This window comes from Schistocerca nitens, chromosome 4 (assembly GCF_023898315.1).
Source record: "Schistocerca nitens isolate TAMUIC-IGC-003100 chromosome 4, iqSchNite1.1, whole genome shotgun sequence".
Lineage (NCBI taxonomy): Eukaryota > Metazoa > Arthropoda > Insecta > Orthoptera > Acrididae > Schistocerca > Schistocerca nitens.
In genome coordinates, this window is record NC_064617.1 from 955,828,977 (window position 1) to 955,852,256 (window position 23,280).

Consider the following 23,280-nt stretch of genomic DNA (forward strand, 5'->3'; position numbering starts at 1 on the left):
AACTATCAGTTCAATAAGTCATGGTTTGCAAAATACTAACATGAATTCATTACAGAAGAATGGGAAAGCTGGTAGAAGCCAACCTCAAGGAAGATCAGTTTGGATTCCAGAGAATTGTAGGAAAACGCGAGGCAATACTGGTCCTACAACTTATCTTAGAATACTGTTTAAGGAAAGACAAACCTACATTTATAGCATTTGTAGATTTGGAGAAAGCTTTTGATAAAGCTGATTAGTTTACTCTCTTTGAAATTCTGAAGGTAGCAGGGGTAAAATGCAGGGAGTGAAAGGCTGTTTACAACTTGTACATAAATCAGATGGCAGTTACAAGAGTCAAGGGGCATGAAAGGGAGGCAGTGGTTGAAAAGAGAGAGAGAGACCGGGTTGTAGCCTATCCCCGATGTTAACCAACGTGTACAGTGAACAATCTGTAAAGAAAACCAAAGAAAAATTTGGGGCATGAAGTTAAGTTCAGGGAGAAGAAAAAGAAACTTTGAGGTTTGCTGATGACATTGTAATTCTGCAGACAGTAAAGAACTTGGAAGAGCAGTTGAATGGAATGGACAGTCTTGAAAGGAGGATAGAAGATGAACATAAGCAAAACAATGATAATGGAATGTAGTCAAATTATATTAGGTGAGGGTGAGGGAATTAGATTAGGAAATGAGACACAAAGCAGCAGATGACTTTTGCTATTTGGGCAGCCAAAATAACTGACGATGCTTGAAGCACAGAGGATGTCAAATGTAGACTGGCTATGGCAGGAAGAGCATTTCTGAAGAAGAGAAATTTGTCAACACTGAATGTAGTTAAGTGTTAGGAAGTCTTTTCTGGAAGTATTTATCTGGAGTGTAGCCATGTATGAAAGTGAAACATGGACAATAAAAAGTTTAGATAAAAAGAGAATACAAGTTTTCGAAATGTGGTGCTACAGAAGAATTCTGAGGATTAGACGGGTTGATCACATAATTAATGAGGAAGTACTAAACAGAATTGGGGAGACAAGAAATTTGTGGTACAACTTGACCAAAAGTAGGGATCGGTCGATAGGACACATTCCGAGACATCAAGGGATCATCAATTTACTACTGGAGGGAAGTGTGGGGGGTAAAAATCAAAGCGAGAGACCGAAAGGTGAATATAGTAAGCAGATTCATAAAGATGTATGTTGCAGTAGTTATTCAGAGATTAAGAGGCTTGCACAGCATAGAGTAGCATGGAGAGCTGCATCAAACCAGTCTTCAAACTGAAGACCACAATAATGATGAAAATTGTTGTTTGTATCTTCACTGTATCTCCTATTCTAAAAGTATACAGTGTTCACGTGAACACAATACACTGCATAAAACAGCGTGTGTTATTTCAAGGCTTTAAAGGAATGAAAATAAGTGTCTTTTTCTTTACATAACATAATTATATACTGAACAAGTAGTGGTGAATATAGTGAACCAAAAAGTTGAAAAAAGTGTGGTCTGTGCATCCTTACCTCAGCTAGGTTCTATATGGGAGGCAAGCACCTCCGAGAAACGTAGTTTCCCAACAGACATGCGGATTGATTCTATTGATCGAAATAACCTATCAGCTGACATGTCCTCTGGTAATCTGGTGAGAAATTGAGCTCCATGGAGAAAATCCAATTGCAATAATGTTTCTTGATGTAGATGAAGAACACCTGTTCACAGAAAAGAAGAAAATACAATATAACTGTACAAAATATGTACAAAAATATCATTAATTTAGGCTTTCTTATTTTGAAAACAGACTTATTAATTATGTATTGCACATATTACTGAAACTACAGGAAGTGCCTGACTAACAGCTGCAACACCTCTATGCCATTGAATTGCTCCTCAAAATGATTCCTTCATTTATAAACTATCATATTTCATAAAGGACAGCCTTCAGGCATGTGGAATGAGTGACGGTACACATTTAAAAAAACAGTGGTTCCTGCTGCTGCATTAATATCAGTATGAATGCCCAGCCAATCTGTGGGTGCTGCAAATAAAACAATGCCACAGAAAATATGGTAATGGAAGGTCCTTGGTGGAATATTAAGAAACTACAACAGGCAGACAGAGGGAGGGAAGGGTGGATGATGGCTGGTTGTGAGATGCAGAAAGTGCATAGGATAGGAATATGGCACTGGTTAGCTTACTGTAGCATAAACAAGGGGGCTTATGTGCACAAGGAGTAGACTGGGAGGATCAGATAGAACAGTTGCAGGGAGAGACCATACAGAGAAGAGTTTGTAAATGGGAAGTTCAGGGGCAGGAAGAAGAAGGTGGGCTAATAAGGTAGAGTAGGCCTGTGGAATCTAAGAATGAATCTTCAGCACCAATTTCCACACTCGTAGTGCAAAGTAGGTGGTATTAGGAGCAGGTAGGGGAGCAACGATTCAAATGCCATGTGTTATGCAGTAGCTACTGGATGGTCAGATGGCCACAGTTTGGTAATGGCCATTCATTCCAGTACATATTTAATTGTTGGACATACTCATGTCAAAGACTCTGCCAAGCTACACTCGAGTTAGTATATGGCAAGACTGCTTTCACAGCTAGCCCCGCCTCTGACAGGATTGTACATGCCTCTAACGACTGAAATATGCTGATCTTCATGGATGCATATGAAAGGGCTTGCATAAGAACTGACCACTGGGATTTTGTAGATTGGGGATGTGGCACAGGAAATCTGGTATCATGAGATAGATGGAAATTCTCTAAGCATTACACTTCAGATACAGAAAGTATTTTAGATAAATATTATTCTATTTGCCTATGAAAAAAATTTAGGTGTTTGTCTATAGAAACTTTTTGACAATCAAATGGTTCAAATGGCTCTGAGCACTATGGGACTTAACATCTATGGTCATCAGTCCCCTAGAACTTAGAACTACGTAAACCTAACTAACCTAAGGACAGCACACAACACCCAGCCATCACGAGGCAGAGAAAATCCCTGACCCCGCCGGGAATCGAACCTGGGAACCCGGGCATGGGAAGCGAGAACGCTACCGCTTTGACAATCAAGGAACTGATAAAAATCACAATTCTCCATAGTACAAATCCAATTATTTTACTACCGCATCATTTCACTTAACGATTAAAATAATTCTATACTTTCAGCTTTTGAAGTAATGCACTGGTAAGTTAATTTACTTACTGCACTCTTATATGAAATTGTGGGAGCAACATCAAATGATATTTGTAGGAGTACATATTTAAAAATGACTAACAAATGCTGTTGGCACATTTCATACACTGATTTACAAAAGGTTAGTACAGATTACTTAATAATTTCCTTTCATTTAATTCTCCCTGATTTTTTTTTTTTTTTTTTTTTTTTTTTTTTTTTTTTTTTTTTTTGTGGTTTTAGGGCGCACAACTTCAATGGTCATTAGCGCCCTGACTACGTTAAGAATGCACCGCGAGGCACAAGTTTAAAACAACAACTAAAAGGGAAAACACGATAAAAGACAGACTGACAGGCAAAGGATTAAAAAACAGCATCATCAAATGTCCTTAGAGAGGTTTGTCAAATTGATAAAACGAAGAACGCGAGCAGCTGCTCGTGGGTCATCCGCTAAAATGGCATCTAGAGTACATGGCAGGTTAAGATCTAGACGCAGTGTGTTAAAATCCGGACAGGACATTAAAATGTGGCGGACCGTCAGCAATTGCCCACATGGGCAGAACGGCGCCGGCGCAGCCGTCAGCAGATGGCGATGGCTGAACCGGCAGTGTCCAATGCGTAACCGGGCCAAAACGACCTCCTCCCGCCGAGAAGGGCGGGAGGAGGACGTCCAAGCCGCGGGAAGAGGTTTCAAGGCCCGAAGCTTGTTGTCTGTAAGTGCAGCCCAATCGGCATGCCACAGCGATAAAATGCGCCGACAAATTACCCTGCTACAATCTGACGAAGGGACACAACAAGAAGCTGTCCGAGGCTGGAGGACCGCAGCCTTGGCCGCGGCATCTGCAGCTTCGTTCCCAGGGATACCGACATGGCCAGGGACCCACATAAAGCTAACCGGAGAACCGACGTCCACCAGCTGCTGAAGAGAGCGTTGGATCCGGTGCACGAAAGGGTGAACCAGATACGGATCACTGAGGCTCTGGATGGCGCTCAGGGAATCGGAGCAGATGACATAAGCAGAATGTCGGTGGCGGCAGATGTAAAGAACAGCCTGGTAGAGGGCAAAGAGCTCAGCTGTGAAGACCGAACAATGGCCATGGAGCCGGTATTTGAAACTTTGTGCCCCGACAATAAAAGAACACCCGACCCCGTCATTGGTCTTTGAGCCATCTGTATAAATGAAGGTCATATTGATGAACTTCGAACGAAGTTCAACAAAACGGGAGTGGTAGACCGAACCGGGGGTAACCTCTTTTGGGAGCGAGCTGAGGTCAAGGTGAACGCGGACCTGAGCCTGGAGCCAAGGTGGCGTGTGGCTCTCGCCCACTCGAAAGGTTGCAGGGAGTGAAAAATTAAGGTGTTGAAGGAGGCGACAAAAGCGAACTCCAGGGGGTAGCAGGGCAGAGACATACAACCTGTATTGACGGTCGAGAGAGTCGTCAAAAAAGGAACGATAAGACGGGTGGTCGGGCATTGACAGTAGCCGACAGGCATACCGACAAAGCAGTATATCGCGCCGGTAGGTGAGTGGCAATTCGCCAGCGTCAGCATGAAGACTCTCTACGGGACTAGTATAAAACGCTCCGATCGCAAGTCGTAAACTCCGATGTTGTATGGAGTTGAGGCAGCGTAAGATGGATGGCCGTGCAGAGGAGTATACGAAGCTCCCATAATCCAGCTTGGAGCGGACGATCGACCGATATAGACGAAGCAGGATGGTTCGATCCACTCCCCACGACATACCACTGAGAACACGGAGGACATTTAAAGAACGGGTACAACGGGCAGCCAAATATGACATGTGGAGACCAGCTAAGTTTCCTGTCAAATGTAAGACCTAAAAATTTTGTTGTCTCCACGATTGGGAGAGCAACGGGACCGAGTCTTAAGGACGGTGGGAGAAACTCTTTGTAGTGCCAGAAGTTAATACAGACCGTCTTCTTGGCAGAAAAACGGAAGCCATTGGCGACACTCCAGGAGTAAAGACGGTCAAGAGAACGCTGAAGACAGCGCTCCAGGACACGTGTACATTGTGCGCTGCAATAGATGGTAAAATCGTCCACGAAAAGGGAGCCTGATACATCAGCTGGGAGGCAATCCATTATTGGATTGATCGCAATGGCGAAGAGAGCGACGCTCAAAACTGAGCCCTGTGGCACCCCATTCTCCTGGCGAAAGGTGTCTGACAGGACAGAACCCACACGTACCCTGAACTGTCGATCCATTAAAAAGGAACGAATAAAAAGAGGGAGGCGACCGCGAAGGCCCCATGTATGCATGGTGTGGAGAATGCCCGCCCTCCAACAGGTGTCGTAAGCCTTCTCCAAATCAAAGAACACAGCCGCGGTCGGGCGCTTCCGTAAGAAGTTATTCATAATGAAGGTCGACAATGTAACCAGATGGTCAACAGCAGAGCGGCGCCTACGAAATCCACATTGTACATTGGTAAGTAGGCGTCGAGACTCGAGCAGCCAAACCAATCTAGAGTTAACCATTCGCTCCATCACTTTACAGACACAGCTGGTAAGCGAGATGGGTCGATAACTGGAAGGTAAGTGCTTGTCCTTCCCCGGCTTAGGAATCGGGACAATAGACTTGCGCCAGCATGCGGGAACATGTCCCTCAATCCTGATGCGATTGTAAGTACGAAGAAGAAAACCTTTACCCGCAGGAGAAAGGTTCTTCAGCATCTGAATATGAATAGAATCAGGCCCTGGAGCGGAGGACCGTGATCGGCCAAGTGCGTTTTCGAGTTCCCGCATGGTGAATGGGGCATTATAACTTTCACGATTCGAGGAGCGGAAGTTAGGTGGCCTAGCCTCCTCTGCCTGTTTGCGGGGGAGGAAGGCAGGGTGGTAATGAGCGGAGCTCGAAACCTCGGCGAAAAAGCGGCCGAAGGCATTGGAGATATCCTCAGGGGCCAGAAGGACATCATTCGCGACCGTCAAGCCAGAAACTGGTGAGTGGGCCTTAGTGCCAGATAGCCGGCGCAGGCTACCCCAGACAACAGAAGAAGGAGTAAAACTGTTAAAGGTGCTTGTGAAAGCAGCCCAGCTGGCTTTCTTGCTTTCTTTAATAATACGACGACACTGTGCACGTAATCGTTTATAATTGATACAATTCGCCACTGTAGGGTGGTGTTTAAAGGTGCGTAAAGCACGTCGACAAGCACGTAAAGCGTCTCTACATGCTGCGGTCCACCAGGGGACCGGTACACGACGTGGAGAAGAAGTAGGGTGAGGGATGGAATATTCAGCAGCAGCGAGAATGACTTCCGTGAGGTGTGCGACCTGACGATCGCAGCTTGTGAAGGTTTGATCCTGAAAGGTCGCCCTGGAAGAGAAGAGATGGTTCAACTAGATGAGCACGGAGAGGGAGTATGCTGCAGGAGATGGATAACACACGGGAAGTGGTCGCTCGAATATGTATCAGAAAGTGCATACCACTCAAACCGGCGTGCAAGTTGGGTAGTACATATAGAGAGGTCTAAATGGGAATAGGTGTGAGATGTGTCCGAAAGAAAAGTAGGGGCGCCAGTATTGAGGCAGACAAGATTGAGCTGGTTGAAAAGGTCTGCTAACAGGGAGCCCCTCGGGCAGGATGCTGGAGAGCCCCAAAGGGGATGGTGGGCATTGAAGTCGCCAGTTAACAAAAATGGTGCAGGTAGCTGAGCAATAAGTTGCATCATGTCTGCCCTGGTAACGGCAGATGACGGAGTGTAAACAGTACAAATGGAAAATGTAAAAGTGGGGAGAGTAATGCGGATGGCAACTGCCTGCAGGCCGGTGTGCAACGTGATGGGATCGTAGTAAATATCATCCCGGACCAGCAACATAACCCCTCCATGAGCCGGGATACCTACCACAGGGGGTAGGTCAAAACGCACAGAGGTGTAGTGTGCCAAGGCAATTTGATTGCATGGGCGTAGCTTCGTTTCCTGGAGGGCTATGATGAGCGGACGGTGCAAGTGGAGCAACAACTTCAAGTCCTCTCGGTTAGAGCGAATGCTGCGAATATTCCAGTGAATAAGTGCCATCGGAAGAAGAAAAGGAAGATGAAAGAAGGGGTCACCTCGAAGGCCACTGAGGGCCTAGCTTCAAGCGAGCACTGCCGCCGCTATCAGTAGGCGGACATTCATCGTCCATTGGGTCTATAGGTTCATTGGCCATCTTGGGAAGATGGCCGGGAGGGGGAGCTTCCTCCGCTTGTGAACGGCCAGATGTTCGGCTACCAGCGGTGCGGCCAGGCGAAACGGATGACGGCCTGGGGCGGCAACCGCTGGGTGGCGCAGGAGAAGAAATGCGCCATGGCGGAGAAGGAGAACTGTGCTTCCTATGAGCCTTCTGGGAAGGACGTTTGGTGGAAGTACCGGGCGAAGGCTGGGAGGTCGAGGTACGTAGGAAGTCTGCACGGGACGGTTCCTTCTTGAAGGCCCGTGCATCAGACTTCTGGGTCTTCGTCTTAGCAGAACCTGATGAAGGGGCTGGTGTCTGTGGGGTGATGGGACGAAGAGGAGACGTCGACCGCGCGATCTTAGCACTGGCCGAACGGACGACCGTGGTGCTGAAGGTCAGATCGCATGTCTGGGTTGCCACCTCCCTGGTAGTCCGAGGAGAGGCGAGGACAGTACTGTATTTCCCCGCTGGGAGCAGCGTGGGCTTCCTACTAGCCAATAGCTTGCGAGCAGCCGAGGTGGACACTTTCTCTTTGACCCGAATTTCTTGGATACAGCGTTCTTCCTTATAGACAGGACAGTCGCGGGAGGAAGCGGCATGGTCACCCTGACAGTTCACACAACGAGGAGACGGAGGTGGACAGTCACCCTCATGGGCATCCCTGCCACAAGTGACACATTTAGCCGCATTGGAAAAAGACTGTCAAGTGTGATTGAAACGCTGACACTGGTAGCAGCGCGTAGGTGTCGGGACATAGGGGCGAACAGAAATAACCTCGTGGCCTGCCTTGATGCGCGATGGCAGCTTAACACTATCGAAGGTCAAGAAAAGTGTCCGGGTTGGTACAAGGTCATTGTTGACCTTTTTCATGACCCTATGGACAGCCGTCACGCCCTGCTCAGCGAGGAAAGATTGAATCTCCTCGTCAGTCAATCCGTCGAGGGAGCTAGTATAGACTACACCACGAGACGAATTCAAGGTTCGGTGAGCCTCCACCCGGACAGGGAACGTGTACAGGAGTGTGGCCCGAAGCAGTTTTTGTGCCTGAAAGGCGCTCTCAGTTTCTAGTAATAAGGTACCGTTACGCAACCTGGTACAAGATTTGACAGATCCGGCTATGGCATCTACGCCCTTCTGAATAACGAAAGGGTTGACAGAGGAGAAATCCTTTCTGTCCTCAGATCGAGAAACGACGAGGAACTGTGGGGCAGGCGGTAGTACTTTTGTCACTGGTGGCGGGTCATGTTTCCGTTTTTGGGCAGAAGTCGAGAGAGATGGAGTGAAATCCATTGCGGAGGAATCCCCCATGATTGCCAGCGTCTCCGATGGCGCGCTCCTTCCTTGTGGGGACCCTCTCAGAGGGCACTCCCGCCTTAGGTGAATGTTTACACCTCAGGTCACACCTCCCGAGAAACAGACGGAGGGACCAGTCGGCATGGTCAGAAGGTATCAGCTCAGGCAATCACCCCTCCCTGGGCCTGGCCTTTACCAGGGGGTACGTGCGTGCCTTACATGTCTACCCAGGGCGGGGAATTACGCGTTACCCCGTCACCGGCTACGCGTGCGAACGTGTAGGTCGGCCTTCAGGCACGCACAGGGAGGAAGGAAGAAGAGGAAAAAGAAGAGAGAGAGGGAGAGAGAGGACAGACTGTCTCAAACGCCGAGGCGGAGACTAGAGAAGGCAGGGAGAAAAAGGCAATGAAAAGGCAAGGAGAAGAAGGCAAGGAGAAGGCAATGAGAAGAAGGCAATGAGAAGGCAAGGAGAAGGCAATGAGAAGGCAATGAGAAGGCAATGAGAAGGCAAGGAGAAGGCAAGGAGAAGGCAAGGAGAAGGCAATGAGAAGAAGGCAATGAGAAGAAGGCAATGAGAAGGCAAGGAGAAGAAGACAAGGGAAAGAGTAAGACAGTGAGGTGGAGAAGAGCAAAGAAAGGAACCAACCAAAGGAAGGAAGAAACGAGAAGTGAAAAAGCAAAATGACTGCAAATAGAGGTCGTGGAACCGTCCGTCTCCGGACGCAGGCGCTAACGACCCCCTTGAGGGGGTGGGACTCCTTTTAGTCGCCTCTTACGACAGGCAGGAATACCTCGGGCCTATTCTAATCCCCGGACCCGCAGGGGGGCTCCCTGATCTGTTTATGTAATTAAGACGTAAACTGGCAAATAAACTGCAGTTTATATTTAATGGTATGCTATAATTAAATACACTGAATCACACTATGTTGTGTCCTCCAAAACTTTCTCTTATTTTCAGCTTTACACACTATTTGCAAGCAAGTAGTATGTTTTGACTGTAGCTTTTCTTCAGTTCATATTTCATCATCATCATCATCAAAAGCCAAAACCATCACTTAAGCAGAAATAGCACATGTTTTTCTACACAAATTATTTATACATTTTAAACAGAATAATGTAAAATTTTTAAAAAAGAAAGATTTTTCATAAAACATCAGCTAAACCAACATTAGGTTTTATATAATACAGCAAAATGATGTAGCAAAGTGCCATCACTTTTATTGGAAACATAAATACTCTTACAAGCAACTCTCTCTTTGTAAGGATGCTGGACAGGCTATTATTTTCAGGTTAACAAGTATTTACTGAAATGACTCTCAGATTTCTACTCAACAAAATACGAAAAGCACATTCATTCATCCAAAACCTACCTAGCGCAGTCTTGAAAAGAAACTCTTCTCCATCCCGCAGAAAGACGTCCCATACACGACACGCTACATCAAGTGGCATAGCTTTTGCAAAGACAGTATATAACCAGTCAATGAGGTAGAGATCAGCTGTTAAATTAGCCGATGAGAAATGTGCATGCAGCCTTGGCAGGTTCTCATGGAACACACAGTCATATGCTGCATAATATGCATTCATCTGGGGACAAATAAAAAAAATCATGAAACTAACAGTATGCAATATCTCTATAGATAAAGAAAATATTACAGACAACTCTGATGTGTACTGTTTGTGAATTACTGTATCCTGTGTAATGCAGTAAATATTTTTTTTCTTTTACTGGCTGCACTTCATTTTGAGATTTAATTATTCTGTTAATTTTGCCATAATGCTCCACAAAATTATCTTCAGTATAGACTGCTGATTTTTACTCCTGACAGACATCAGCAAAGGAAAGATGTCTTTTCATAAACTGGAAAACTAGGATTAGGATCTTTATAAAGTACTTTGTGTTATTAATTTTAGCCCCCCCCCCTCCCTCTCCACACAAGAAAACAGTATCACTTTACATCCGAATATAAAGACAAAAGTTTCAAGTCCATGATGTACTGAGATAGAAAGCAGCCATCTAATTACTAGTACTACGTAATAAAAAAAAATGGTGCAGTGCTAAGAGGAACACTAGATTGCCACAATTAACTGAGCCTGAGAGTTCAGCACCAGATGCTCTTTCCTTGGTAGCTCCTGAAACTGATTAGCTGAAAGATCTGACTTTCAAAACAATCTGAGGGAGTGACTGGGACCTAGCAAAATTGAGCAATGAGCTAAAAGTTCTAGTGGTTGTAGGAAGCATGTTATATATTGGGATCTGCATCTGAGTCTACACCGACATTAACATTAACATACGGCATACAACAGCAACACACTTCCTAGGGCACACCCGAAGTTATTCCTACATAAGTCAATGACTCTCCATCGAAGATAACTTGCTGCATCCTCCCTACCAAAAAAATCCTCAATTCAGCAACAAAGTTCACTTGAGAGCCCATACAATCATACTTTCTACAGTAAGAATCAATGTGGTAGTGAGTTAAATGTTTTTTGGAAACTGGGGAATAATGCATCTACCCAACTGCCTTAATCCACGGCTTTCAATATGTCACGTGAGACAAGTGCATGTCAGGTTTCACATGATCTTTCTTTTTGGAGGCCATATTGGTTGGCATGGAGGTGGTCTTCTGTTCAAAATACTTCATTATGTTAGAGCTCAGAATATGTTATATAACTCTAAAACAAATGGCTATCAAGGATATTGGACAGCAATTTTGTTTTCTTCCAACTGCTGGGCACTATTCTTTCTTGAAGGGACACACAGTATGTTATAGTTGAAAGAGGAGCCAGGTTATGTACAAATTTGGTATAGAATCTAGTACAAGTTTTATCAGGTCCTGGAGCTTTTCTTAGCGCTACAGACACCAATACCTTTATCACTCATCTTTTCAGTGGTGCAAGAATTAAATTGGGCCAATACCCATGGCTTTTCATTTGCAATGAACATTTGAAAACTTGAGTTCAACATTTGTGCTTTTGCTTTGTAGCTCTCAGCTTTACTTCCTGTCTTGTCCATGAGTTGTCTGGAAAATAACTATCATGTCACTAACATCCTCCACATGCCACCAGAATTTCACTGGGGTTTGTGAAAAATCTTGATGATATACTGGTATGGTTATCACCGAAAGCTTCATGCACTGTTCTCTTGACAGGCAAATACATTTCATTCTCAACACCTCTGTCTATGGGTCTCTGCTTTGTTTCACACCTATTATGTGTCAGCCCATTTCTCTCAGAATTTGTTTACAGAGGCTGTACACTGTAAAGGGTTCCTGCCATTATGAACTGTTCTGCTGGGTATGTATCATGTATCCATCTGGAGCATGGTCAACTATTCTTTTAAACACACTGCATAGTTCCTCTAAATGCTCCTGTCCTTTGAAGCTGATTAAAATATGACACTACTGCTTCTTTACCTAGTTTACTGAACAAATAAATCTTTTTACTTTCTACTTCATCTTATGGGGTGAAGATGATGTTTTTGAAGTGTTTAACACTATTGAACTTGGGAGTTAATGTTGCTTTGTCATCAACAAAGTTTTTCAGTACAGAAAGTCTACAAGAATTTTAAAATGCATTTTTGATGCACATGTATAAAATTCTGATAGGACAGTGGCCAGTCTAATGAGCATGCAAATCCTTGGTAGAAAATGGTCATATGTCATTGTGTGAAGCCATCAGCTATTGGGAGAAGATGGTCTAATAAAGTAACAGAAGTGATATTTTGTCAAGATCTAATAGATGCCAATAAATCACATTTTTATGATGGATAGTTTAAGTGTGATTTTTGTGCACCTCCCTCCCTATTGGCTTTCCACAGTTGTCCTGTGATGTGTCTGTACTGATTTTCACAGAGTCATTAGTTACCAGCTGGACACTGTATGCAGACTGTATGCAGACTGTATGCAGACTGTATGCAGACTGTATGCAGACTGTATGCAGACTGTATGCAGACTGTATGCAGACTGTATGCAGACTGTATGCAGACTGTATGCAGACTGTATGCAGACTGTATGCAGACTGTATGCAGACTGTATGCAGACTGTATGCAGACTGTATGCAGACTGTATGCAGAGTAGATTTTCCCACCCAGTGTGAGTTTTAAGAACTGCTCTGTTTGCAGGCAAATAGCTCCCAATAGAGACTACTTTTATTTAAATTAGATTAGCTGTACTTTTTGATCCAATAGATCCGTAGTAAGGAAATCTGCCAAGATGCAGAGCATTTTAGAAGAACAAGAAAACAAATATTTACATAGAAAAACAAATACACACTAAAGTACTTTCCATAGATCCCAAGCAAAGTCCTTATGGATGTGGAATAATTCAAAAAATCTTACACATACTTTCATTTAAAAGGTAATAAAAAACTTGTCACAAACATGTATGCGTTGAGTACACTGAGGTGCTTATAATAATTCTTAGGCTTTTCTAACCACACATGATCATATAGAAAGAATGTCTTACAACACATTTACAGTGATCACACTACACTAAATATGTAGAGAAGTCACATTGTACTAATACTTGCATTATTTGGTATCATTATTAACATACACACATCAGATGATTCTACTAATAAATTCCTCACTTGAGGAGGAGGAGTAGCCCTCCAACAAATCCTTTATACTTCTCTTAAACTGAACTTTATTAGCAGTGAAACTTTTTATGGCTACTGGCAAGATAATGATAATGTGTGTTCCTTAATAATTGACATATTTCTGGATCAAAGTGAGTGACTTTAAACCTTTGTGAATATTATTCTTATTTACACTACTGATTCCATAGATTGATATTCTGGTTTCCAAAGAGAAATAGTTCTCTAAACAGGTCTGTGCAAGATGTTCTTGACTTCACGAGATAAATAATTCTTATTACACCTTTTTGGACATAGGCAACTTAAGCTTACCCCAAAAAATAACCCCGTATGACATTATGGAATCAAAATAATCATAGTATACCATTTTCATTTTTATATCAGCTATCTAGCAATGTCTGCATTGTAAGTATTGATTTGTTTAGGTCTTCAGAAGTTCTGTGGTACACTCCTATTTACTGCTGGATTGGTACTGAACCCAGGCCCACCATCCCGAACATTATAAGATCTCTAGTTTCTGAAACCATGCTGAGATCATTTGCCAGTAACAGTCAGATCTATACTATTACTAAATTGATGTTCCCACCAATTTCTTTCTCTCTGTACGCAAAGGTTAATCTCGGGCACTACTGGACAAATTTTGATACAATTACAACTGCACCAGGTAAGTTGTCCAGCAACAGATACTTAGTGCAATCTGTGCAAAGCTCTGTTGGGGCACCAATGATTATCTAATTATGACAATTTTAATCAGCATCTTAATTTTTTTACACTACATACTTGTAATCGGTGATGTACTTAAATCCAAAACATTCTCTGGATGTCAAACACATTACTGACCAGTACATAATAATGATAATATACTGATTAAAAGTGTTGTTGTTGTTGTTTTTGGGGAAGGAGACCAGACAGCGAGGTCATCGGTCTCATCGGATTAGGGAAGGATGGGGAAGGAAGGAAGGAAGGAAGTCGGCCGTGCCCTTTGAAAGGAACCATCCCGGCATTTGCCTGGAGCGATTTAGGGAAATCACGGAAAACCTAAATCAGGATAGCCGGACGTGGGATTGAAACGTCGTCCTCCCGAATGCGAGTCCAGTGTCTAACCACGGCGCCACCTCGCTCGGTGATTAAAAGTGTTCTACAATAAGATAATTACATGACTGTTACTGGCAGACGTCTTTGGCATGTGCTAACAAACCATTATACAAGATATTGCTGATAGACAAACATGCAATAATGTTCCTGCAAGAAATAAATAAATGTTTATGTTGCTTAATTTCTTTCATGTGCTCCCATTGTTAAGAGGGCGGAGATTCTGGCCACAGTTGTAAATGATATTTGTGCAATACCACAACCTCTCTGAGTATGAGACAAAGACAATATTTCAACACAGGAAAAACTTTGGGAATAATCAGAAAGATTATTTCACACTCAATTTAACATGAGAAACCTAGCACAAGTTTTTGTTAGAACTTTCTTAGGAGTAAATTACTCGTTTCCATGCTACTTAATTAATGCTACTTTTTTCTGCACTAGAGAAAATTATGGTTCACATTAACTTAATGAAAAATGATTTTTAAAAAAATGCTGTTCTCACCCAAAATCATCTGGCCACAGCATTTTTATATGTATGTAAACAAGATTCCCCAAACACTTTCTTAATCCCCCTCCCCCCTCAGATGTCTACATTGTTTGTCTTTCAGTCAACACTGTTTCCTCATTTGTTTATTTTTCTGTTAGTTTTATAAATGAAAATGGTTTTTTTATCTTTATCTTTTTAGCACATATCCTTCACAAACATTTCAAAATGCAAACACTGAAACAAAACTGATTAACAGCTTTGGGAGGACACTGAGAATAAACATTAAGTTATATCAGAGAATAGGTATAAAAACTTACCACAGTTTGATTAAGCCTGAAGAAAGCCATGTGACATGGCTGATTGAGAAGATTAGCAAAGCAGATAAATGCTTCGGCTGGTTCCATATTTAATATCAGGACGGCTGCTATGAAAGACATTCCCTGGACATATCCCACATCTGGACGGTAACAAACATAGGCCCCAAGAAGACTATGCAAAATATCATAATATGGACCACCCTGAAACAGAAGTAACATGCAGGAGTGGCAAAAATGATTACAGATCTTGAGCACAGAAGTCAGGATTTAAAGATGATGTTACAATAATTTGGCAATACACTTTATTCCAGAATGTGATTTTTTTCTTACTACTGCTTAGGATGCAAACTATATAGAATTTTGCTATTTCTTTATCCATCCATCCGTTCATTTTACCTGCCAAGATGGCCTCTCTTACATCTAACTAAGTATTCTTAAAGAGTCTCTCTAAACGAACATTGTGCACAAAAAAAGAGTTATGAAACTACATTAGAATTATATTATTATAACATACAGGTACTGTAACTTTTTTTTATACAAATAATTTTCCAAAAACACATAATTTTTTATTATTTTAACTATCAAAAAAATGAGTTAAAATCTTATGAAGATCATTTCTGTATAGATATTATGTCTAACCATGTATTTCACAATAGTTTCCTGTGAATGGAGATCTTTGAGGAGGTGGGTGAAGCACAGCAGATGTATTTATCACACACCAGGGGTGAGCACTTTTTCATCATCTGACGAACTGTCATCACTATCCATCTCCAATGAAGTAATAACACATTCTTCTTCACTTTCTGAGCTGCTAAATTCAGTGTCAAACTCAGCATTGCTTTAGCCATCCATTTTTAGAAGCACTGCCTACACAACAATACAAGACAGAGGCTGAAAGCCTGTGTTTTGTTGTTGTGTATTTGGATAAAGGCAATATCTAGTGGCAACCACCTTAAATATATATATGACAGCCAAACCACATATGTACGACTGGATGCATTCTTGTGGCCAAGTACTTAAGTAATGACACTGAAATAGGTATGAGAAAGGCATTATTTTTTTTAAAGGTCTGTTGTTAAGATGGCCAAGTATAATCACGATTTTAAGTTTCTGTCAACATAATAAATGCAAGATAACTTGGAATTTTGTGTTAAGGGGTTTTTAACAACAACAACAACAACAACAATAAATATGGGAAAGTGAGCAAGAGAGATTATAGAGGAATTAGCAGTGGTGGAGGGGAAAAAAAAGAAAAAGAAGAAAAAGAAAAAAAAGAAAAAAGGAGAGGAATGACAGGAGCTACAAACATGTTGGTGAAGCCAGGTGCAGTATACCGAGAGCGAAAGTACAGAAGTTCCTATTTAATCCAGCATTGTTTTGGATGTCACACAAATAATAAATTATCACATTGCAAGTGATTGTACAGATAATGGCATAGAGCACTTTTAACCACTATTAGTCATCACCTTTTCTGTGCCACTAGTAAATACAGTGATGGACAATTATTGTCCTCGAAGAACCCTAATCTCCCTTATTTTATCCTTATGGTTCACACACATGAATGTTGGAGGAAGTAGAGTTATTCTATTGAGTACCACCAATGTCTAATCTCTGAACTTCATCAACAGTGTCCTCGGAAAGATGTTCATCTTTCTTCAAAGGATTCCCGTGAAACTCAAGGACCATTTACATAATGCCCACATAATGACTGAAAATAGCCCTCCTTGTGATGTTGGCAACACTTATGCTGGAAATAGCCTCGAGATACTGAAGTGGAACTAATTTGATATTCCAGTGATTAAACAGCTGCAGTATAAGTAAATCTAATTAGATGTTTAGTTTCTCCAGCTTTAGAATTATTAACACATGTTTCATTTATAGTAATGAAGTGTCACTTAGTGATAATACACATTGATCCACGGACAACAAAGTTAAGTTAGCTCACTGGACAGAAAGGCACCCCCCTTAAAATAACACACTTGTGACTTTGGAGTGGTGTAGCTCTCTCTCTCTCTCTCTCTCTCTCTCTCTCTCTCTCTCTCTCTCTCTCTGTGTGTGTGTGTGTGGGGGGGGGGGGGGGGGTCAGACCTTCCACTGTGCTCATATGTCATACCAGTGAACTTCTCACTACGTGCCAGTGACAGAATGTCAGAAAGGAGCTACTGTGGACATGCCCATGACCACCCCATAAACAAAGTTGCTTGATTTACTGGGTATCACAGCAGAGTGTACCACTCACAGTTATCTAATGCAGTGTAATGACAGCGGTCACAAAACGATTTGGAACAATAGGGATGTGGCGTTGCAACTAGTGCGCGATCGCCCATTTGTCTATTAAAAGCTTTACTTCAGAATGTCTGTGAGCTGCAATGTAAGCCGGTAGAATATTATACGGTCAGTAACGGACGAGTTGTGTCCTGCAGACTGACGTCACGACCATCTGTTGCAGCTGCGCGTGTGAAAGCAGTGGAGTAGCGCTGGCAGGCCACTTACATTATACGAAACTGAAAATATTAATAACTAATAAAGGAATAACCTGAGGAACGGCATATTTGATGTACATTCTTCTGTTGTGAAAACAAACAATATGTCAAAGTCTGAGATCAAAAATAGTTGTATTTTGGAAGTTAGTAAAATTCCATTATATATATATATATATATATATAAAAACCAACAACAACAACAACAACAACCCACATAATTTTCCAACAGTCAAGAATTTAAATAAATACAGTGATGTAATAGTTCACCTTCAGTGACTATGTACGATGATCTGATAACACTTTCAGTGTTCATATATAAATTTGGAAAGTTTTTAGTTTCAGAAAACCTCTGTGACTTTTCTATAATAATAATTTCAAGAATTTTAAGTAAATGTGTGTATTGTGTGTTAGGGCGCGTGTGAATGAGAATGCGTGTGTGAGAGTATGTGGGACGTTCGGCATTATTAAAAATCATTCATGTAATTCTCTACAGGAACTGGCAAGTGTTCCAACTCTGTAACGTGGGAACGAATCCACTAGTGGTTCCCCTACTAGTGAATGTCGGATGTCCAAGTATGTATGCTTATACATAAGACAGCCAGAACATTCGCGACTACATAATAAATTCCAGATGTAGAGTAAAGCTTATAGTTCATTTTGTTTTGTTCATTTAATTAGAGAGTTTTTTGTTACTTAATTTGACGACGTCAATGAGCCTAGAGAAGTGGTTGGTGCTTGCTAGATTTTGGCGCGAGCCACACCCTAGAAGTGAGTTCTCATTGGTCGTAAGTGCCGACAGCAAATGAGAAGCGAGACGGTTGGCCGCCTAGCGAGGAGATATAGTTTTGAGTGTGGGAGAGTGAGACGGAGTCGCGAGCTAGCTTTGATTGGAGGCGGTTATGCTGGATGTGACTTTTCGCATTACGTGTAAGATGAAGTCTTGGGATGACTTCCGCATTATGGTCCAGTGTTAATGGTATCTGGTGGTGACCAGACACTGTTTATGAAAACTTTAGAGCGTTGTGATAATTCGTTCCGACGAAAATCGCGAGTGAACTTTGAATTATATAGCGTGGCGGTACTGAGTATATTCTTACTGAGTATTTTATGGCGAGCATAAACTTTTACTAAAGACAACCACTGAATATCGTGTGTAAAAGTAATTGGCCAATCATTGGCTGCATTGCAAGTAATTGGTTTCGGAATTTGGGAAGGTAAAAGTTCTGGCTGTTTTAGGTATGGTGAGATCTGTGAGCACTTTAGTAATTTTCTTAAATGTGGGCTGATGATCTTGCTTAATGGCAATAAAGATCTATTGAAGGTTAAATTTGAACTTCATGTTTAAAGTACGAGTGACATCCCCTTTCTGAATCATTTCTTTAAAGTACATAGAAAATTTTCAGCAAATTTTACTTATAGCGGCCTCCGGCGTGTAGCTATGAGGTTACAGTTTCCTCAACACTGCTTTTCTGTGATCTCTTAAGTAGCTGTAGTCAGGAGTTTACGTGCGAAGATCTACCGCTGTAAAGAGATAGGTGAACAAAAATTATAAAAGAAATTGCATTGCAGCAGCAACGTATAATCCTTCGCAATTATGCATCGCACGCACGCACGCACGTAAAAATACATCACAGGGACCAGAGACGAGTGCCACACCTTGTCACTGATAATCAGTTTCAAACCTCATGAATTGTTGCTGCCAGTGAATCCAAGTCCATCTCAAACAGTTTCCAAGTCAACAATATTAGGTCAAGGATAGACTGCAACTCACCATAAAGGCGCCCATTGACTTGCAGACAGGCACAATGAAAAGACTGTTTCACATTACAGCTTCTGGCCAAAGGCCTCTTCAGAAAACCATGCACACATGACTGCTACCAATGGCAGCTCTGACCAGAATGCGATTGTCACATGAATAGCACTCTGGAGTGAGGCGGGTAAGGGAGAGGGATAGTAGTGTATGGGTTGGTAAGAGAAGAGCATTGTCTTGTGAGGCAGGGACTAGACAGTGGCCAGACGAGAGTGCCAGGCACAGTGTCAAAAGGTGGGGTGTGGAGGCAAAAAACAGAGAGGAGAAGTAGAGGAGCAGGGAAAGGAAAAGGATGTGCAGATTCTTTGGCAGAGGGTGGCACACAATGTGGGTATGGACTTGAAAAGGGAGGAGATGATAGGACAGAGGGAGAAAGAAACTACTGGGTGGAGGGTGTGGGGCAGTGGATTAATGAAGGTTAAGTCCAGGATAATTTCGGGAGAGGAGAATGCGTTGTTAGGATTCCCTCACACCTCATCTCCCAATGCTGTGCCTGGCAGTTTCATCAGGCCACCATCTAGTCCCTACATGCCCTACCAGACAGTGTTCTTTCGACCCCCCCCCCCCACCTCCCCCGCTTACCCTACTATCCCTCCCTTTCCCACTCCCATTTGCCTGCTGTCCACGTGACAGTTGCATCCCTGATGGAGCTGCGAATGGTAGAAGTCATGCACACATAAGTTGTGCTTTTGTGTGTGTGTGTGTGTGTGGTTTTTTTTTTGTGGGGTTTAAGGGCGCTCAACTACTGAGGTCATTAGTGCCCAGTCACAGTTGTTAGAGCACATGGAATCTAGTAAAACTCAAGGGGAGGGGGGGGGGACACCAGAAAGTCCTGACAAAGATGCAGATAAAAGACGTAAAAAAGTTTGAGTGGCTTGTCCAAAGACATCTAAGTTATAAAACGCAGAACACGAGCAGCTGCTCGAGCGTCATCAGCTAAAATATCTGGTAAAGTAGATGGCAGGGACAGGACAACACGAGATTGACTAAAGCGGGGACACGACAATAAAACATGGCGCACTGTTAATGCTTGACCACAAGGGCACTGCGGGGCTGGGTCACCGTAGAGCAGGTAGTGGTGGCTAAACCGGCAATGCCCAATCCGCAACCTGGTCAGAAGGACCTCTTCTCGCCGAGATGGTCAGGAGGAGGATGTCCAAGCAGTTGGGAGCAGTTTTACTGCCCGGAGCTTGTTTCCTTCGAGGGATGACCAAGCATCCCACCACAACGACACAAGCCTCTTACAAACAACCAGACGAACGTCAGATGATGGGACACAATGGGAGGCTGGCAGAGGCAGGAGGACTGCAGCCTTGGCTGCAGCATCTGCAGCCTCATTCCCAGGCACTCCCACATGTCCGGAAACCCACAGAAAGCTGACAGGAGAACCATTATCAGCGAAAGAATGGAGGGACTGCTGGATCCGTTGCACCAAGGGATGGACCGGCTAGGGAGCTCCAAGGCTCTGAAGAGCACTGAGGGAATCAGAGCAGAGTACATACGATGAATGGCGGTGGCGGCAGGCATACTGAACGGCCTGATGGAGAGCAAAAAGCTCGGCCGTAAAGCTGGAACATTGGTCGAGGAGCCGGTATTTAAAGGTGGCGGCCCCGACGACAAAGGCACAGCCGACACCATCGTCAGTTTTGGAGCCATCGGTGTAAATAAAGGTGTGACCGGCAAGTTGAGCACGAAGTTCGACAAACCGTGAGCAATACACTGCAGCCGGAGTACCCTCCTTCGAGAGTGAGCTGAGGTCGAGATAAATATGAACCAGAGCCTGGAGCCAAGGTGGTGTCGGGCTCTCACCCTCTCTGGAGGTGGTAGGGAGGGCAAAATCCAATTGTCGAAGCAGGCGACGGAAGCGGACTCCAGGGGGCAGCAGGGCAGACACATACAACCCGTACTGACGGTCGAGAGAATCGGCAAAGAAGGACTGATAAGAGGGGTGGTCGGGCATTGACAACAGCTGGCAGGCATACCGACACAGCAGTACGTCGCGCCGGTAGGTCAATGGTAATTCGGCACCTTCAGCATAAAGACTCTTGATGGGACTAGTGTAGAAGGCTCCGGTCGCAAGACGTAACCCCTAATGGTGGATGGAGTTGAGATGGCGTAAGAGGGATGGCCGAGCAGACGAAGCTCCCATAATCCAGCTTCGATCGAACTATGGACCGATACAAGCGAAGCAGGACAGTGCGATCCGCTCCCCAAGATGAACCACTAAGAACTCTGAGGACATTAAGGGAACGTTTACAACGGGCCGCCAAATAAGAGACATGCGGAGACCAACAAAGTTTCCTGTCCAACGTGAGCCCTACAAACTTAGTTGTTTCCACGAATGGGAGAACAACGGGACCGAGATGTAAGGATGGCGGAAGGAACGCTTTATATAGCCAAAAGTTGATACAAACCGTCTTCTCTTCAGAGAACCGGAAGCCATTTGCCACGCTCCATGACTATAGGCTGTCTACACAACGCTGAAGGCAGCGCTCCAGGAGGCATGTTCTCTGGGCACTGCAGTAGATCGCGAAGTCATCGACAAAGAGAGAGCCTGAGACATTAGGTGGAATGCAATCCATAATTGGATTGATCGCGATGGCAAAAAGGGCTACGCTCAAGACGGAGCCCTGAGGCACTCCGTTCTCCTGGAGGAAGACGTCGGACAATACGGAACCCACACGTACCCTAAACGTTCGATCCGTTAAAAAGGAATCAATAAAAAGGGGCAGGCGACCGCATAGGCCCCACCTGTGCATAGTGCGGAGGATACCTCCTCTCCAACAGGTATCATAAGACTTCTCCAAATCTAAGAACACGGCTACCGTTTGGCGCCTTCGGAAAAAGTTGTTCATGATTAATATCAACAAGGTCACAAGGTGGTCAACAGCGGAGTGGCGGCACGAAAGCCGCATTGGACATTGGTAAGTAGCCGTCGAGATTCAAGAATCCAGACTAACCGAGCATAAACCATGCGCTCCATCACCTTACAGACACAGCTTGTAAGAGAAATGGGGCGGTAACTAGAAGGAAGGTGTCTATTCTTCCCGGGTTTGGGTATAGGAACAACGACGGCGTCACGCCAATGCATGGGGACCTGACCTTCGGTCCAGACGCGATTGTAGGTACGAAGAAGGAAGCTTTTGCCCGCCGGAGAAAGGTGTGCCAGCATCTGAACGTGAATGGCATCTGGCCCCGGAGCAGAGGACCGGGACAGTGCAAGCGCACGTTCGAGTTCCCGCATAGTAAAGGGGGCATTATAAGTCTCCAGATTCAGCGAGTGGAAGGAAGGTCGCCGAGCCTCTTCTGCCTCTTTCCTGGGAAGGAAGGCAGGGTGGTAATGGGCGGGGCTTGAAACCTCCACGAAAAACCGGCCGAAGGCGTTGGAGACAGCCACAGGATCAACAAGGACCTCATCACCTGAGGTCAGGCCAGGTACCGAGGAGTGGGCCTTAATGCCCGACAGCCGGCACAGGCCACCCCAAACGACAGAAGAGGGAGTAAAACTGTTAAAGGAGCTGATGAAAGAGGCCCAACAAGCTTTTTTGCTGTCTTTGATGACTCTACGGCATTGCGCTCGGAGTCGTTTATATCCAATACAATTCGCCAACGTAGGATGGCGGCGAAAGGTGCGTAAAGCACGTCGTCTCTACAAGCCTCATTCCACCAGGGGACGGAAACGCGACGTGAAGAGGTAGTATGAGGAATGGAACGTTCGGCAGCATTGACGATAACAGCCGTGAGGTATTCGACCTGACTGTCACAACTGAGAAAATCGTGGTCCGGAAAGGTCGCCAGGGAGGAGTAAAGTCCCCAGTCAGCTTTCGGTATGTTCCAGCTCGAAGGACGTGGGGATGGGGTGTGGTGCAGGAGACGAAAGACACAGGGGAAGTGG

The 23,280-nt window shown here is 44.0% G+C and overlaps 1 protein-coding gene across 2 annotated transcripts in view; it reads right to left on the bottom strand.

The window, feature by feature from the left end:
- Positions 1-23,280, bottom strand: part of LOC126253629 (TBC1 domain family member 12-like) — a 355,671-nt gene that overhangs the window by 9,127 nt on the left and 323,264 nt on the right. For both annotated transcript variants that reach the window (XM_049955110.1, XM_049955109.1), the window contains exons 7-9: positions 15,093-15,293; positions 9,971-10,184; positions 1,487-1,672 (exon numbers count right to left, since the gene is read on the bottom strand). In XM_049955110.1, the coding sequence (XP_049811067.1) occupies positions 1,488-1,672; positions 9,971-10,184; positions 15,093-15,293 (600 nt within the window). In that variant the 3' untranslated portion in view covers position 1,487. The remainder of the gene's footprint in view (positions 1-1,486; positions 1,673-9,970; positions 10,185-15,092; positions 15,294-23,280) is intronic.